General features: G+C 40.6%; 2 protein-coding genes and 1 long non-coding RNA gene across 12 annotated transcripts in view; 2 read left to right on the forward strand and 1 right to left on the reverse strand.

Annotated features, from left to right (window-relative positions):
* The window catches only part of DSTN (destrin, actin depolymerizing factor), a 1,228,633-nt gene that overhangs the window by 837,809 nt on the left and 372,908 nt on the right, over positions 1 to 17,916 (forward strand). The window contains exon 1 of one of the 9 annotated variants that reach the window (XM_050745391.1): positions 8,671 to 8,680. The exons of the other annotated variants lie outside the window; for them this stretch is intronic. The gene's annotated coding sequence lies outside the window, so the exon portion shown is untranslated. Of the gene's footprint in view, positions 1 to 8,670; positions 8,681 to 17,916 lie in introns of those variants that run through there. 9 annotated transcript variants of the gene reach the window in all.
* Positions 9,879 to 12,427, reverse strand: LOC126929211 (uncharacterized). Its single transcript, XR_007717099.1, has 3 exons — positions 11,847 to 12,427; positions 11,617 to 11,719; positions 9,879 to 9,905 (listed from the first exon to the last, which is right to left on the reverse strand). It is a non-coding gene; the product is annotated as an uncharacterized LOC126929211 (long non-coding RNA).
* PCSK2 (proprotein convertase subtilisin/kexin type 2) overlaps positions 12,968 to 17,916 on the forward strand; it is a 254,163-nt gene continuing 249,214 nt past the window's right edge. For both annotated transcript variants that reach the window (XM_050745361.1, XM_050745362.1), the window contains exon 1: positions 12,968 to 13,522. In XM_050745361.1, the coding sequence (XP_050601318.1) occupies positions 13,346 to 13,522 (177 nt within the window). In that variant the 5' untranslated portion in view covers positions 12,968 to 13,345. The remainder of the gene's footprint in view (positions 13,523 to 17,916) is intronic.

Raw genomic sequence — 17,916 nt, forward strand, 5'->3', positions numbered from 1 at the left:
TACCCCTGAATCCATGAAAATAAAAAATAAAACATTTTTAAAGACCTATTTATTTGGTTAGTGTTGTTATAACAACAAAGTAAAACCTTATTTTTAAGTTGTGGTTTCTTCCACATGCAAAAATATATATATATATATTCTTTGTTGTATAAGCTAATTTATTCCCATCCTATTCATTTTAATAATTTTTTCTCATACTTGGAACAAATCATTACATAAAATATCATCTTTTTGCCTAGGATAAAGTAATAAAAGAATTAGAAGAAACTTAGCCCAAAATTTACACACAGACATTTGTAGTATTTCCATCTTGTGAACTTCAGATTTATTTTCACCCTGGCCTCTTATTTTGAAATTGCTTCTCAGAGTCATCACATTTGTGCCTGTCTTCATGGTAAATTGTTTTTCGCATAGCAATATTCTCAGATCAATTGCCGGTGGTAGTAATGTTAGTATCAATCATGTACAAACACGTAATAGCTGGGAGACAAATGAGATTCACCTCCCCTTCTTCTTTTAGCTAGGTACAATTTGCTCTTCTGAAAGACGTCTTTACTACAAAGTAATTTCCTGGGAAGTCTGAAAACACATCAGTTAGGCACTAAGAATTCTTTCAGCCCACCTGATCTGCAGAGGCAGTAACGTTCATCTCTGTGAATTGGCCAGAACCATGGACAGATCCACCATACTACTGTACCAGATGGTGGTTCTGAGTGCTGTCATGGATAAGGGTCCTGTAACCTTTATCCTGCCTTCCTAAGCCTTTATATTTTTTTCCTTCAGTAAGTCCTTCTCCTCTTCCTCCTCCTCCTTCTCCTCCTCCTCCTCTTCCACCTTTTCCTTTTTTTGTAATTTCCTAGACTTTAGATGTTAGGATTTACTGGTTGTTCACAGTCTGAATTCTGGTTGTTTGGCCCTGAGGACTTTTCCCAAAATTGCTCATTGATTTTGCAATTTTTTCCTTGCCTTTTCATATGATTTTCCTTTGTATTATTTCTTTTGCCCCAATGTATGTCAAATTTTTGTTCCCCTAAGTTGTATTCTTTTGCTGTGTTAATGTTGGCTACTGTGTTCACCCAGCCAGCCTCTCAGAAGGCTGTTTTCGTTATATTCCTCACAAATGCTATACTTAAATATGTCATAATTTGAATGTAAATATGTCCCATGTGTAGTATGTGTCATATTTTACATAGGTGATATGTCGGTCAGGATGTCAGCATGAAAGAGCTGGTTTACACAGATGGAGTAATTGAGGAGAGTTTATTGAGGGACTACTTACAAATGTATGGAAGAATAAAGCAAATGAAGCATAGTGAAGCCCACGGGACTAGCAACAGACTTGAGTCATTATCCTGTTAGACCTAAAGAGACAGGGGAATGGTGAGGTTAGTGGAATCTGGAGAGGGCTTCCTGATGGGAGCTACAGCATTTGGGACAGGAATGAAGTTAATATGTAATGAGCCAGCAGGAAGGGAGCCTGGAAAATGAAAACCACGAGATGACTCTCCCACCCCACTCTCCAAGTTTTTAAACAGCACCTCTTGTTGGCTGAATCCAGTGGGAGACCATAAAGCAATGAATCTCATTGATGTGGTACACAAAAGTCAATCTCCAGGCACAGCACACAGTGGAGAACCACGGAGAGGAGATCTGAAGGAAAAACAGAAATAACCAGACACATATAGTATGCATTGTTGGATCTACAAAATAATGTTGAAAAATTGAGGAGGCATTATAAACCCAGATCATGTTGTAGAACCCAATTTATCCATATTGACCTCTTGGTACTTCTAACAAGTGACTGATCTTCAGGGGTCTCTTGCTCAGATACTTTGTCCTCTCTTGAAGATTAAAGCCAATTATTCATCATGAGATTCCTCACTCAATGCCACTCACCACTCAAAACATTAGACAAACATGAGTAGGTAATCATCATTGTCTAACACTAGCATAGCTTGGAAAAACCTTCAAGTGAATATATTCAGCCATACGTGAACAAGTAACATCATGTTCTACCAAAATTTTTTCCTCAGTTTATTCGATGATTTATAATAGCTTTCAAAACTCCCCTTGATTGAGGTTGAACATAAACCTTAAAATCTGAAAACAGCCACAGTGCTGTGGTTTTTGACGAATCACCTCAGCTAAAAGTCGCAAGCTCATGCTTCTTATTTATTCATCTGTTCTTGCCAAGGAAACTTGCCAGCTCCTCCTGGTGCATGTCTCCTGGGAAAAATGAGAGGAGAAATAATAAGGGCACCTTGAAGAAACAATGTAATTATACATAAAGTACTGTAGGCAATGATGAAAGTTGAGATGATTTTGCCATCTCATGTGGAACTAACAACAAGAGCCCTCCTTTCCCTGCCAGCAGAAAAAAGATATGAGGACACATTCTGGCATGGATATATATATTTTTAAACACTTACTTTTAATCACCATTTTAATCCTGGCATTTGTATACAACTAAATGGTAAAATGACTAACTGACTTCCCTCATGAAGGCTAAACCCATGATTTGGTATGTCACCCCCATATTCTGATAAGCTGAGTCAACCCATCATCAACAAGTCACCAGATACAAATTAGTGACATGTTTATGCTGTTGGATAATAGTTAACATTGCTGTTGGGCCCAAATGGACGAAAGGTCTTTCTTAACATCTACAAATAAATGACCAATGCATCAAACGTCACTCTCTCCACCTGGCATTTAGAGGATACGTTAGTATAACACCATACCGTTTACGACATTTTAGCTTTTTAGTTAACACCTTTCAATATACTCCTGATTCATAAATTGTCCCTCACTCTAATGCATTGTTCATTTTGATGAACAGATATTGCAATAGACATCTGTTTTTTTTTTTAATCTGTCCAACATCCTCGCCCCTTTCTCTGGAAAATAGCTCCCATATTTTCCTCTAATAAAAATTTTTCCTTTCTTAGTCCATGTGGTTTAGCTTAGTCTAACGTCCCATGTCAGCTCTAGGAGAAGGCACAACACACAGGCCTGGCCAGGTAGCTGATTTCAATACTTGAACCCAATTGCGGAAAAATTGGTCACATGCTACAAGCCAAATTAATGAACTGCTATTCCAAAATGTTATAAACATTACAGGGGAAAAGAAAGTTTCCTTTGAGCTTAAGCCATCAAAGACGGTAATGGACCCTACAAGTGAAGATGGTGAAAGCTCTGCATCCAGCCATACCTGAATCTGTAGCCACCTCTGGACCCTTGAAGGATGTGAAACCGGAAATCTTCTTCATTGCTAAAGCCAGTTGGAGTTGTAGTTCTATCACCTATAACCAAAAGAAAGAATTCTGATTAATGTAAGCGGGAAACTACAATCTGGAATGTGTTCAAAAATCTAAGGATAGCATAACTGAATTCTGTTACCTATACTCAGCTCTGGGCTTCATACATTTGTATTACGGTTGAGTCTGAGCTGATCCAATTTTGAAAAAGATAAGTCTTACTTCTGTTGTCATCACATTGAACATTGCCATTTGTGTCAGATTCAGCCTCCAGCAATGCCTACTTAGCCATTCTTAAGAAAATATCCAAAAGCACACCCACTCTAATCCTCCAGAACTCTAGGTGGAGAGTGGTTCATTTTTCCATGCACAAATGAGATTATTAGAAGTTTTTTTCCTCAACATTTTGGAACAACAGTCCCCACATTTATTATAGATATTAATCTTAAAACTCAACGCTTTAAAATGGTTCCTGAGCCAGTTATTTCAATTACACTAACTTGTGAAAATATACTTTTTAATGAAAAATATCTGTAGATGCTGGATCTTGCTTGGTATGTAGTTTAGATTACTGCTCAGTAAATATTCTCTTCCTTCACCCTCCCTATACACAGTGCTATGCTTGGCCATATGATTTGCTTTGGCCAATACATTAGTGAACATGATGCAATAAAAGCCTTATTAAGTGTTTTTGCATGGCTTGGCTGGGATTTTAAGCTCCAGTATTAAGCCATAAGAAGAGCACATCTTGGGTAGGTAGCTGCTACCACTTCAGCCTGGGCTACAGAAAAAAATACATGTGGAACAGACAAAAACCAAACACAGCCTGGAACGCAGCTGAACCAACCTGTAGCATGAAGTAAAACTACTCAGTCAATCCCATTCTAGACCAACCAAACCACAGAAAACTATAATGTAAGAATAAAATACTTGTTGTAAGCTATTACAGTTGGGAAGATTTTTTCCACAGCACTGCAGGGGCACTATTTGACTGCTATACTTTGTATAAATGCACTTCCATGCTTCATGTGCTGTTGTATAGCCCACGCAGCCAGTATTCCTTAAAAGATAGGCCACGCACAAGAGAAGTGGGTCCCTGATCTAAACTATTGTCATTGAATGTCAGCCCTTAATTTGATCTCAGACACAGTCTAAGCAAATAATTCCCATCCCAATTTACGTTGAGACCAAGAGGATAAAATGACTTCCCTCAGGTCACTTGACTAAAATGACATAAAGCTGATGTCGAACAGAAGAATCTTTGTTTCCAGCCTCACGATCTTCCCACAATGCCACTCTAACCTCTCTTGGGCATTTATAGATAAATTCCTACTCTACTTTAACATCTCTTGCGTTGATAATGCTGGTTCCTCTAAGGACTAGCTTATAGCAAAATACAGAACATAAAAACTAATAATATTGGACTTTTGCAAAGGTTTTCACTACCAGAGAAGGGAGGTAATGCTAATTTGTCTATTCCTTGTCCTCAGAAGTAGGCAAAAAGTAGCTTTGGCCAAGACTGCTTCCATTTCCTTGAAAGTCTGCATTCTGAAAGTCTGAGTTCATTTTTTTACATCTATGCTAATAATTATTTAGAGAATATACTCCTATTTTCATCTTTTTGAATGTGTTCTCTTAAATACATTATTTTTAGAAGAAAAAATAACTATTGGGTACTAGTTTTAATACCTTGATGATGAAATATTCTGTACAGCAAACCCCCATGACACTAGTTTACCTATACAACAAACTTTCACGTGTACCCCAAACCTGAAATAAAAGTTAAAGTAAAATACAAACAATAATTGAAAAAAATCTGTATAGCAAAATGAAATGAGACCCGTAGATTGTTTAAACCAGAAGTCATAAACTCAGATGACTTTAGGGTGACAAAAAGTCTCTATAGCAAAATGAACTGAGACACTGTAGATTGTTTAAACTAGAAATCATAAACTCAGATGACTTTAGGGTGAGAAAAGTAAAACACATGAGTCAGGAGGTAGGATGAGGATTCTTGTGAACTGAGCACATCAGGTCCTGTTACATGGGGTGGGGAGAACAATAACTACCAACTCTAGCTAATTGTGACCAGGTTGCCAAATCTGTGGTTATTCCAAAAGAAGTCACATCTCTGAATTTTTAGGGGAAATAATAAATTTTTAAAGGATTGTGACTATTTTTTTGGCACTACATTTCATATAAAACATACCTGTGAACTGGGTGTCACTGGTATGTAACTTCTGGCATAAACTAATGTACAGTGAATAGCACTGCAACAAACATGGATGTTCAGACGTCTCTTCAACATACTGATTTCATTTTCTTTGAATATATATACCCAGTAATTGGATTGCTGGATCACAGGGACGTTCTATTTTTAATATTTTGGGGAAGTCCATACTCTTTTCCATAATAGTTGTACTAATTTATATTCTTACCAACAATGTATATGAGTACTCATTTCTCTACATCCTTACCAGCAATTATTTTTTGTCTTTTTGATATTTACCCTTTCAGCTGGGATAAGGTGATATTTTAACATGGTTTTAATTTGCATTTCTGTGATGTTAGTGATGTTGAGCATTTTTTCATACTCTGTTGGCCATGTGTATGTCTTCTTTTGAGAAATGTGTGTTCAGTCCTTTTGTCCATTTATAAATTAGTTTATTTGATTTTTTGCTACTAAGTTGAGTTCCTTATATATTCAGAATACTAACCCTTTGTCAGACACATAGTTTGAAAATATTTGCTCCCATTCTGTAGGTTGTTTCTTCACTCTACTTATTGCTTCTTTTGCTGTGCAGAAGCTTTTTAGTTCAATGTAATTTCTTTTGTCTGTTTTTGCTTTTGTTGCCTGTGCTTTTGAGCTTTTATTCAAAAAATTCTTGTCTAGCCCAATTTTAAGATGCATTCCACCTATATTTTCTTCTAGTAGTTTCATAGTTTCAGGTCTTACATTTACGTCTTTAATACATTTTTTTTAGATGCTGAGAGATTGGAGACTAGTTTCATTCTTCTGCATGCGGATATCCAGTTTTACCAGCATCATTTATTAAAGAAACTATCCTTTCCTCAAAGTGTGTTCTTGGCGCCTTTATCAAAAATGATTTGGCTTTAAATGCATGAATTTATTTCTAGGTTCTGTATTCTGTTCCATTGGTCTATGTGTCTGTTTTATGTCCATCAACAGGTTAGTGGACAAATGGTTAGTGCTATCAGTCATGTAATGAATACTAACCAACAATAAAAAAGAATAAAATACTGTTACACATTACAACATGGATAAATTTCAAAACAACTGTGCTGGGTGACAGAATCTCGACAAAAAACAAGTACACATTATGTTATTCCCTTTATATAACATTCAAGAAATATGCAACCTCATCTATGGTGGTATAAAGCAGAGCAGTGGTGGACTGAGGATGGGTGGTATGAAGGGGTGGGAGAAGTGTGGGAGGGAGGCATAGGAAAGTGGCATGAGAAATCTTTTGGAGAAGATGGATATATTCATTATCTTGATTGCAGGGATTATTTCACAGATGCATACATATATCAAAACTAGTCACATTGCAAAACTAGTCAAACTTAAGTTTAATATATGTTAATTATACCTTAACAAAGCTGTTTTGAAAAATTAAAAAGAAATTAGTGCATAGTGAATGTGTTATTAGAAATTCAAAATAACCTAACTAGGTCCTATATTAATTATAATATCTGGATTATAGGATTTTAAAAGAGAAAATAAATCTACAAACTAGAATTGAGTGACTAATTCTAGAAATACCTGTTTGTAAGGATGTACTTTTTGGTTCACTCCAGTATCATAAGACAATAAACTAGATATCGTATAGTGAAATTCCCTAAAAATAGACAATGCCATGTTTTGCCAAACATCTCTGAAAGGATAGAATATTTTCAGAAGAGTGGAAAATGTCTGAGAGTACAGCCATACATTTATAATCCTTCCTCCAGCATATTAAGTAACACTATACATCAATTTATCTACTCGAGGTAGGTCATTCAAACTGATACTAAATAGTGTATAATTATCCAAAGCATTCAGATCAAAGTAAGGACTTTCCTAGAATCTTATGTTTCGTTATAATGGGCAGAGTTTACCTTATAAAATTAGTGTATATTTTTGAATGTGTTAAATTTTATTTTACATATAAAATTTTTATCTTTTAGAATTCCTGTTTACATTTGCTAACAAGCCATATACTTTGTTCTGTTTGAATTATTTCTGAGTTATAAGTAGTTAGAGAAAGACAAAAAAAAAAACTCCTTGTTGCAGATAATTTCCATAATTATTTAAAAAGTAAATTGAGAACGATTTACTATGTTTTTTTAAAAACCATGAAAAAGGAAAGAGAAATAACACAAGGTAGAGAATTCATGAATAGGTAATCACTTTCTACAGACAATAAGCAATGTTCCAATAAACCCTGAGAAATAACTAATTAATTTTCCAAGTGAGCAAACATTATTCTGTAGTCCCGTAGACCTGAAAAGGAATCTAAAGATAGTGAATAGCAATGTGTTCCTAATTTTCAAAAGAAGATTAAAAGGGCCCTTGGTCCTCATTGTTTAGCTACTTCAAATCCTATCAAAATAATAGAACTTGAATTAGCAAAAGAAGCAAATATTCACTGTCCTGGAAAATAAGGAAGCAAGAAGTAGCTTTTGTTTATGAAGAGTTGATTGGTCTGAATAAATTTGATGACTTTTTGATGAAATCACAAAAGAAATACATCCCAAAACACTGTAGATTCAATGCTTTGATGATAATAAACACTTGAAGCCATATGAATTCTCTTCACTATATTAATTTAAGATGCTTAAATAATAAAAGTCAGCTGAGAATTTTCAACTGAAGGAAAAACAGAGATAGGTTATTTAAGGAAAAGATACAAGTTGGCAAAAGCTATAGGAATTGGAGGTAGGACCAACTGAATCACAGTGATTTAGAAGTGGGTGTATACTGAAAAACTAAAATTTCCCAAGTACCTGAATTTTTAGTTATAGCAAATGTGAGAGTATATGTAAATACTAGAGGAAAATGAGGTGAGATCTTGGAAAACACGCATTGTCCAGAGGAAAAAAAGACTTGATCAATGCTGAGTTCAAAATTGGGCAGAAATCCGTAAAGTGGTAACGATATTTCGGAAAGTCTGCGTATGGGTTGGAATGGAGGGAACAGACAAGGCAGGGTCTTTAGGAATAATCCATTGAAAGAGTTGACAGTTGATATGGTTTCGCTCTGTGTTCCCACCCAAATCTCATCTTGAATTGTACTCTCATAATTCCCACATGTTGTGGGAGGGACCAAGTGGGAGATAATTGAATCATGGGGGCAGTTTCTCCATACTGTTCTAGTGATAATGAATACATCTCACAAGATCTGATGTTTATTATGGGGGGGGGGTTTCCCGCACAAGCTCTCTTTTTTTGCCTGTCACCATCCATGTAAGACCTGACTTGCTGCTCCTTGCTTTCTGCCATGATTGTGAAGCCTTCCTAGCCATGTGGAACTGTAAGTCCAATAAACCTCTTTCTTTTGTAAATTGCCCAGTCTCAGGTATGTCTTTATCAGCAATATGAAAACAAACTAATACAACAGTACAATATGACAGTAGAGAATTGTTCCTACCAATTAATGTATCATTACTGCATTTAAAATGTTTGCAATGAATGCAGCAAAAATGTCAAAGCCCAACCTGATTTTTAACAAGGTTGTATTTTAAATTGTGATTTTCAGTGATATATACCCTATTTCTCTCCAGGTTACACACCCCACACAATTGAAGAGAAATCAACAGAAAAATTAGATCTTTCTCCAGTAGTCCAAAGAGTATTCAAAGGTTTGGGGGACTCTCCTAGGGCTGCTTCTGTCTTGCTCTGTATCCCCAGTGGTAGGTTTTTCTTGGCCTGATGCTCTATGAACCCAAAGTTCTCCTTTTAGAAGTACATCTAAATGCGAGTATCTCAATCATGCCTCAGGTGGTTTCATTTTTTTTTTTTTTTTAATCACCCAAGATCTCTTGATTTCTAGTATGAAGCCATAATATGGGAATGTTCTAGTCTTGTTTTGCAGGACAACATCTTCAAAGAGACTATAGGGGTCTGTGGCACATCTGAGCCAGAACCAAACACCTGATGTCATTGTTACAGATATAAAAGTAAAGAAATGAAAAGAAGCTCCAGGTATTGATGATTTTTATATCTTATACTATCAATCTGTTTGTGTCTGTTATTACTTTTTCAAGTACACAAAACTGATAAATATGAGACCATTTGGGGGAGGTTACACAAAAATAAGTATGTCTGTTGGCCACAATATGTTATTAAATAGTATTGTGGTCCTTAGCGTTTCTCAAATTATTGATGATGCTTCCTACATTACAGCATATGTTTTCACAACTCTTTGAAATTATAGACTTTTGGCTCTGAGGTATCTAATCCAACAGTCTCTTTTTACAGATAGAAAGACAGCGGCTTTGAGAGGTGCAATAGGTTGGCCCACAGCCAGGTGGTATACATACCTAGTACTAGCAGAGCCTGCAATAGGGCTCCTGGCAACTGGCTTCTAGGTCCATCCTCAAAATGTGCTGCTGCCGTTCTCTCTACTGTTCACCTTGACTATTGTTACTGGCAAAAGGAGTTTGAAAAATAGTTGTCTAAAAGAGTAATTTGTGTGCACACATGGGTGTGTATTAGCATTTCAAATAACAATCATCAATAGATATCCAAGGGATAAATACATTTCCTCTTCCACTTGCTTACTACATGCTTGTGTACTGAAAATTTAATATTTGAATAACCAAAAAAAAGTATCTTTCCATTTGCTACTCTGTCCTGACAATATTACAATGAGCTGTATTTTATGTAAACCACTAAAGATGACTTATTTTAATTAGTCATTCAGGTTTTATATCATTTGTGGCCAATGTTACACAGTTTAAGTTATTTAAAATATAGCTATATGAGATTCAACATTTACCAGCATTTCATATTTGGAAACTATTTAAGGAATGAAGTGGCCGGGTGCAGTGGCTCATGTCTGTAATCCCAGGACTTTGAGAGGCCAAGAGGGGTGGATCACAAGATCAGGAGATAGAGACCATCCTGGCTAACACGGTGAAACCCAGTCTCTACTAAAAGTACAAAAAATTAGCCGAGTGTCGTGGTACACGCCTATAGTCCCAGCTCCTTGGGAAGCTGAGGCAGGAGAATCGCTTGAACCCAGGAGGCAGAGGTTGCAATGAGCCGAGATCAGGCCTCTTCACTCCAGCCTGGGCGACAGACCAAGACTCCATCTCAAAAAAAAAAACAAAGAAAAAGAAAAAAAGAAAAGAAAGGAAGGAAGGAAGGAAGGAAGGAAGGAAGGAAGGAAGGAAGGAAGGAAGGAAGGAAGGAAGGAAGGGAGAAAGAAAGAAAGAAAGAAAGAAAGAAAGAAAGAAAGAAAGAAAGAAAGAAAGAAAGAAAGAAAGAAAGAAAGAAAGAAAGAAAGAAAGAAAGAAAGAAAGAAAGAAAAAGAAAGAAAGAAAGAAAGAAAGAAAGAAAGAAAGAAAGAAAGAAAGAAAGAAAGAAAGAAAGAGAAAGAAAGAAAGAAAGAAAGAAAAGAAATGAAGTATGGAACTGTGGTTTCAGAAATAAATTAATAAATATCTCTAGAAAGATGATAATTTTATGTGCATCTTCAAAGAGATCTGGCTACATTAGCAGCACTATTTCCCAACACCCATCATCTTCTAAATTGATTTAGTTGATGCTCTTCGGATCTACTTTCTAAGGACTTAAATTTTTATCTCTATTGAAGCTTTTGAAATGCTCTCCATGATTGTGAATCTGTCTAATGTAGTTTTCACACTTGGTGCCATTTTTTTCAAATGACAACACAAAGCAGAAAGAACCATGTGGTATTATTTCATACCAACCTGGCACTTTGATTCAAAATATGGACGAACTGTAAGAAAAAGAGGGAGAGGAAGAGCTGAGGGTCTCTGAATAAGAAAACCTTGCATTATAGTCAAACAGAGGGATTATGAGGGGGTAAGCTGTTAAACAAGATAGAGTGATAGAAAGGGGGAACACGGGCAGAGATGAGCCTCCGAGCAGTAGTGAGAAGAGGGGCCCAGAGTTGATCTGTTTCCTTTTATTAATACTTTTCCAGAAACCTTGCCTCCACCATGGCCCTAAGTCCTAACAGATAGCTTAATTTTCTTAGAGGAATTCAAATAACAATCATAAATAATGTCATACAGACTTCTAATGTTTTAATAAAAACCTTCAGCAATGCCCACATTTTTGACAGTTTTTTAAAGGGCTCTGAGGGAGCCAACTATGTCAGCAAACAGACCTGCTCAGAAGACAGGGTGGCCCATGGCATTCAAAGTGTATTCATTTCTACCAATAGTGCTTTTCTTGCGTAGATTCTGACTTGCGTAGATTTGGACTTCATGCTGAAATAAAAAGAGAGGAATCTGTGTATACATGAGAATGTGTGCGTAACGTGTCGATGGTATAAATGGTTCTCTTCCTTTCTCTCTGGATTGCATGCACTTAAGCCCCTAAGAAAAGATCTCTTACCTCTTATCCAAGTAAAGCAGGATTTTGAGCTCTGAAGCTAAATGATACAATGAGATCAGTGTAAATATTCTTTAGCACAACAATATTTAAGTTGCTTTAAAGCAGCCGTCCTCATTTTGTTACATACAGAAGGTATGTGCTTCCTCCCTCTGAGGCAAGAAGCGGAGTCCGTCGTCAGCAGTTAGCAGAGTCCAGAGTGAGTGCACGTTTCTTAACTGGATAACTTAGTTGCCCCCGCCCCACGTCGCCTCCAGCAGAAAACGCTCAGCGGGCGACTTGGCCCGGCGCCTGGGATCGTGGCTATGCCTTCCCCAACTCGCACTCTCGCTGTCCTTGTGCAGTGGAACGTCCCCAAGTCTGTGAATGCACCTCCCGGCGTGTCCACCCCGGCCGCGTTTCTCCTGAAGGCAGATCTTGGAGGTGCAGCCAGGACTCCTAGAGGAGCCTCCTCCAGTCACCATCGCGGGTGGGGCGAGCCCGGTCTCCGGATAAGCTTCCCAGCCGCTTCGCTCCGGACCTGCCTGGAGCCTACAAAAAACAAGGGCTCCTCCTTGCACTCTCGCACCCCATGGATCACCCCTAGAAGGTGCTTTCCCCAACCCTCGTGGTGCCAAGGAGAGCAAACCTCCCCGGGGATTTTCCCAAAGTGGTGGGAGGAGGGTTAATATTTGCTTTGTTATTGGGATAAGGGGAGGCAAGTATGCCTTGAGAGAGAGAGAGAGTGTGTGTGTGTGTGTATGAGAGAGAGAGAGAGAGAGGTGTTTTGCAGCGGGAAACAAGCAGGAAGAGGTACAGAGGCCGGCGCCCCAGCTCCCTTCGGGGCCTCCGAGAGCGGCACACACCGTAATTCCCTTCCCAGAGCCTACAGATTCCCACAAACAATGACATCACTCCGCCGCCGCTGGCCTGGTTACAGCTGGGGGGATTTTCCTGGGCGCGCGGCGGGCCAGGCTGAGATGGGGGAGCTCTCCAGTGCTGAAAGGGGCGGGGGCGCGGGCTCGCGGCGCTGCGCCCCCAGAAGGCGGAGGCGGCCGGGCCGGGCCGGGCAGGGCCTGGGGAGGGCGGGGGCGGGCCCGGGGCGGCCCAGGGCGGGGCCCGCCGCTTCCCCCGCCCTCATTGGCCGCTAGCGGACTCACGTCACCCGAGCTGGTGCTCTCCTCCAGCCCCTGGGGAATTGGAGCTGAGGAGGAGCTGAAAATGCAGATTTAGCATCAAGCACAGACCTACACTCGCTCTTTCTCTCCGGTACACACAGCTCCCCACATTTGCACCCCTGCCCGCGCGCCGGGCCGCCTGACTGCACGGCTTCCCCTCTAGCCAGATGCTGGAGAACACACACTGATTCGCTGCTTTCCAAGACCCTATTCAGTCTCTTTCTCTACAAAGATTTTTTTTAAAACTATATATATATATTTTTTTTTTTTTTGCACCCTCCCTCCGAGTCCCCTGCTCCGCCAGCCTGCGCGCCTCCTAGCACCACTTTTCACTCCCAAAGAAGGATGAAGGGTGGTTGTGTCTCCCAGTGGAAGGCGGCCGCCGGGTTCCTCTTCTGTGTCATGGTTTTTGCATCTGCTGAGCGACCGGTCTTCACGAATCATTTTCTTGTGGAGTTGCATAAAGGGGGAGAGGACGAAGCTCGCCAAGTTGCAGCAGAACACGGCTTTGGAGTCCGAAAGGTAAGCTCTCCCATGCATTTCGCATGTTGTTTCAAAACGGGGGGCAGCCCTGCGCAATCTCATTGCAGATTTGCAAGTTTTCTCTCTTTCTCATGCGATGCAGATATTCTGCCATGGGCTCTTTAACACGATATTGCCTCCGGTGATCTTTCACCGGTTATGTAATTAAAATGTCCTTCATCTGTACTAGTAAGGTCATCAAAATAATTTATTGCTCTATGACTTGATGGCGAAAATAGGATAACACCTTTCAAAGGATACCATGCTCCCGGGATGCTGTCCGAGGTACCAAGTTCTCGAGGTTGTCTGGGGATGGAGGGATGAAGCCCTGAATAGCTGATCCTGGCGTTGGCTGCTTGGCCAGGGACGTCTCCCCCACCCCCATCCCCTGGAGAAAGAATAGTTTCCTACAGACGGGTCTGGAAGCTTGGATATTGCAATTCACCTAGGTGCTTCTCCCACCCCGCGCCGGAGGACTTCCCTCCCAGTGACTTCGGTCCCTGCTCCTCTCCGGGAACAACGACTTCCTGACTCTCGGAGATTTGGAAACATAAACTGGTCTCCAAAATCGGGGGGGGGGGGACTTCTGCGCCCTCACCCCCGCCCCCGACCGCCCACCCCTGGAGCGCACTTCTGGTTGGCTCCCTAGTTCTCAACTCCTGGTTACAGGAGCTGGAGAGGTGGATTTTGAGAGGGATTCCCTACTGAGAAGTCGAGATGGCCTCTCCTGATGCGTGGGCGGCCAGCCTGGCTTTCCCACTAGAGTGTGGGGATCCCCATTCCAAGAAGTTGTCAAAGTTTGACAGTTTGGGCATATAGGTGAGCCTCTCAGCTTTGGACACCTGGGGTCTCCTTTGGAGACTCGAGGGTACCCATCCTGGGAGGACAGAGGAGAGAAGCGCGCTGGATGGGGGCTGTGGCTGACCTGCGTGTGTCTCCTGCAAAAGATGTATCAGGGATCTCCAGTGTCCTTAGGGGACCTGGCGCAGGCTGGGGTGGAGTGTGGGTGCAGAGAGAAGCTGGGACTAGGGGAACCCAGAGGACAGAGATGTGGCTACCAGAGGGCTGGGTGGAGGTCAGTGAGATTTCAGGCTCCATCTCGCTCCTGATCCCAGGAAGAGAGGGGCGTGAGATGAGCGGTGGGTGCTTTTGGTTATTGGTTTTGCCTTGAAGGACCGCGCAGAACGAAGCTCTTATTAATCTCTTCTGTCTTGACTTCCCAAGCCTCCCGCCTCTCTCCCAGTCACCGCCAGAGCTCCTTCAGGTGTGGGGGGCTCTCCCTCCTCCTAAGGGCGTAGGCAGCACCGGGATTTCGACCCCAAATGGGTCTGGCGACGAGTTTGACAGAGGTCTGGGAAGAGTCTCCGGGTCCGCCGGTGGCGCGCGGGCGGGTCTTGCGGAAAGGAACTTGTTGCTCCGGGAAGCGTGGGTGGAGCAGGGGAAAGAAGGCGCCGGCGGAGGGAGCACCCCGCTGTGGTTTTGGCCCAGGGCCTGCCGGCTGTTTTGAGAGACACCAACACAATAAAGAAGCCGACCTTCCTTCTTCACACCCCCCTCCCCTACCCCAAACTTGGCAAGACCCAGGACCCAAAGGCCATTATAAAACATAATAGTGATTATTATTAGTTATACAGAACCTTATGTGCCGGAGTCCTTACATACATTTTTACTTAATCTCAACATCTCTTGAGGAGGCTACTATTATTATTGAGCCTGTGGCCCCGTTGAGGAAATTGGTTCAGACAGGGGTGTGAGATAAAAACAGGCAAGGGCTTCAATCCAGATCTTTCAGAAGTGAACCCATGCTCTTTACTCCTTCGTACCCACCCAAGCAAGCTAGGTGCTTTCAGGGGATGTGGGGCATTCAGATAAGGTGAAAAGGGGTTTTAATTCTTGAGTGTGATCTTGCTACAGAAACCTGTGGCTCCCTCCCCCTCCCCCACACCTTTTCATGGGTGCAGGGGAGTGGGACGGAGCCATAGGTTTCTGAAAACCATTGCTGTCAGTGGTTTTCTCTTCTCTTTGCTGCCCCTTTGAAAATGTGCCCTTAGGATGAGAGATCAGATAACTAGGCCTCTTGGTCCTTCATTCTTTCTTGGAGAGGAGCCCACTGATTTTGCATCACAACCTGAAACCTGCAGTTCCCATCTGAGAGACTGACCTCTCTCCTTACCTCTCCATAACCTCTCAGGTAGCACCCTTCAAACAAATCCAGTGATTTTCTTTTCTCTGTTACACATTTAAGTAACAGGGACTGCATGGTGCAACATCTGCCTAGAATAAACCTCCTTTTGGATCCATGTGTTGCCCATTCTTCAAGACCCAAATTCAAACCTTTCCTGATGCTACAGACCACAGAGAGCTTTCCCTCCTCCAAATTTTTATGTGACTGATAGGCGAAAACTGCACAACATAAGCTTATAACTGCCATCACTTGTCTTCATTATTTCATGATGTAAGTAAATATGGGTGTAGGTGTTGTATTTCTACTGAAAAGGTAACTATTCAGGGGTAATACCTCCTATATTTCTCATTTCCTCCCTGTAACCAGCACATTACTGTGTTGCCAGCCTTGAAGGAAACTTCCTTGGCTGTATTTATTACTCCAGGTTTCCCAGACAATTTCCTATCTTGCTTTCATCATACTGTTATGTACTTTTGCCGACATTTGTTATTGTGCATCTTAGAGGCCCATATGTCCTTCTCCTTCCTTGCTCTGACACTTAGCATGCCTCCCAACTCCCTACTGCTCCCTACTCTGAGGCTCAGTGTCAGACACAAAAGATTCTCAGTGATTATTTATTCATCCATATGAAGGGTCAGCAATGGAGACTAGAAGAACCTGCTTTTTTATTAAATTATCTCATTCTAACCTCACAAATCTATGAAAGAAACTACTGGCATCAGCTGTAATTCTCAGATGAAAACCTTAAGGCTTTGAGAAGTTAAGTCCCTGCTTATATCTGAGAAGTAAAAGAACTCAGAATTAAAACCAAATTTGCTTGACTGAAAAATAATTGCTTTTCTATATCATGCTCCCTCCAGGAAGCCTTCCCTGACTGCCAAGAACTCTTCCCTTGAGACACAATTTTAGAGTTCTGATATTTTTCCTTTTCTTTTTACTTTTTTTATATTTATCGTTCATTTGCTATTAACACATGAACATATGTCATTAACTAATGGGTACGTGCATTTACATCTTCAGGTAGACTATAAATATTCCAACAGGAAAAATGATGTGCTATATCTTTATATAGTCTCCATATCTAGCATGGTGGCCTGTGTATGAATATTTAATTATTTGTCAGTTATTTGATTGATTCTTATAAGGCCATGAACAAACATTTATGTTTCCTCTCTAAAATGAAATAACACCTATAACTTTACCTCTGAAAGGGTTATGGAGATTAAAGCTTTCTATTTTATCGTGACCTGGCCCTGGCCCAAAGACCTATGTCCATCAGAGAAGACACTTATGTCTAGGAGAGTGAAAGAGCTTACAGTAATGACAAAGGTGTTATTCCAAAGGCTGCCTTAAAATTCTCAATATGCTACTAATTTTAATTCATTTGCAACAGAAATTATTCATTGAAGCAATCTGTTGAAGATTAACCAAAAATCAAGTTAGAGTTAGGGTTTAAAAAGAACCTGATATTATCCTAGGGGATAATTATCCTGCTGTGTCCCATCTAGAGGCATGACCAAGAAACAACTGTCTTCTGAGCATATTCACACTTTTAGAGGAATTGAGTTTCCTGTGGTTTTAGACCTGAAGTCTTTATTTTCTTGCTGGCTGCTGGGCCAGGACCACTCTCAGCCCCAGGAGACCTCTCCATAGCCCTCTCACACCACGCCCTTCAAATATCTGCCTTCAGGAAGAGACCACTCTCCTTGCAAGGTTAGCCTGATTCATTCAAGCCCACTAGGATTATTTTCCTTTTGATTCTTCTGATGAACTCAGAGTCAATTGATTTAGGACTTTAATAACATTTAATAAATCTCTTCACCTTTGTGTAATCTAATCACAGAAGTGAAATCTATCATCTTCACAGTCCCACCTATGCTGTACACACTCAAAAGGAAGATGATTACATAGGGCATGTACAACAGGGAGCAGAAATCTTGGGGGCCATCTCAGAATTCCACCAGCTACACACAAGCAGCCACATGGTTTTCCTAAGTAGTTGTACCAATTTACATTCCCACCAGCAGTATGTGAGAGTTCCAGCTGCTCCACATTCTCACCAACACTTGATATTTTACATCTGTTTTCTTTTAGCCATTCTGGTAGTGTCTCATTGTGACTTTAATTTGAATTTCCCTGATTATCAACTAAAGTTAAACACCTCTTCATGTGCTTATTGATGATTTGGATATCCTCTTTTAAACATATT

The sequence above is a fragment of the Macaca thibetana genome, chromosome 10, assembly GCF_024542745.1.
Source record: "Macaca thibetana thibetana isolate TM-01 chromosome 10, ASM2454274v1, whole genome shotgun sequence".
NCBI classification, from domain to species: Eukaryota; Metazoa; Chordata; class Mammalia; order Primates; family Cercopithecidae; genus Macaca; species Macaca thibetana.